General features: G+C 37.1%; 1 protein-coding gene across 1 annotated transcript; it reads left to right on the top strand.

Annotated features, from left to right (window-relative positions):
• Window positions 1-6: 6 nt before the first annotated feature.
• On the top strand, window positions 7-1114 carry LOC107081598 (gastrula zinc finger protein XlCGF8.2DB-like; the record flags this gene model as incomplete). Its single annotated transcript, XM_015369751.1, has 1 exon — window positions 7-1114. A coding segment is annotated over exon 1 (975 nt), but the record flags the coding sequence as incomplete, so codon positions are not given.
• Window positions 1115-1119: the final 5 nt, after the last annotated feature.

Genomic DNA, 1119 nt, shown 5'->3' with positions numbered 1-1119 from the left:
TGGAAAAGAGGAGGATTTCTCTGACCAGCAGCTCTGTGGACAGGAGAGGAAATCCAGTTTGGATCAAGAGGAGCCAGAACATCCGCAGATAAAAGAAGAGCATCAAAAGCCAGAACATCCCTGGATAAAAGAGGAAACCATGGAGCTCCCCATAAGTGAGCAGAAAGAACAGCTTGTTCTGAAGCATAATGTTAAAGATACAAGAGAGAAACCTTTCCCATGTTTGATATGTGGAGAAAACTTTCTTAAAAAAGGGCATTTAATGGTTCACATGAGAACTCACACAGGTCAGAAGTTTTATTGTCTGTCCTGTGGAAAATCTTTCACAAATAAATCTAGTCTGGATACACATATGAGAATTCACACAGGTGAGAAGCTTTTTTCCTGTACCATTTGTAACAAGAATTTTACTGAAAAAGGTAGTTTGACTAAACACATAATTCACACAGGTGAGAAACCTTTTGAATGTCTGTCCTGTGGAAAAAGCTTCACTTACAAATCTCATCTTGATAGACACATCATAGTTCACACTGGTGAGAAGCCTTTTTCCTGTACCATTTGTAACAATAAATTTAATCAAAAGGGTAATTTGACTTCTAACATGAGAATTCACACAGGTGAGAAGCCTTTTAAATGTCTGCCCTGTGGGAAAAATTTCACTAATAAATCTCATCTTGATACACACATCAGAATTCACACTGGTGAGAAGCCTTTTGAATGTCTATCCTTTGGAATAAGCTTCAGTAAGAAATCTCATCTTGATAGACAGATCAGAACTCACACTGGTGAGAATCCTTTTTCCTGTACCATTTGTAACAAGAATTTTACTAAAAAGGGTAGTTTGACTAAACACAGGAGAATTCACACAGGTGAGAAGCCTTTTTCCTGTACCATTTGTAACAATAAATTTAATCAAAAGGGTAATTTGACTTCTCACATCAGAATTCACACTGGTGAGAAGCCTTTTGAATGTCTATCCTGTGGAAAAAGCTTCACTGACAAATCACATCTTGATAAACACATGAGAATTCACACAGGTGAGAAGCCTTTTGAATGTCTGTCCTGTGGAAAAAGCTTCTCTAACAAATTTAATCTTGATAAACACATCAGAATTCACAC

Source organism: Cyprinodon variegatus, unplaced genomic scaffold (assembly GCF_000732505.1).
Source record: "Cyprinodon variegatus isolate N-32 unplaced genomic scaffold, C_variegatus-1.0 Scaffold8179, whole genome shotgun sequence".
Lineage (NCBI taxonomy): Eukaryota > Metazoa > Chordata > Actinopteri > Cyprinodontiformes > Cyprinodontidae > Cyprinodon > Cyprinodon variegatus.
This window is presented reverse-complemented; position numbering and strand designations above follow the sequence as displayed.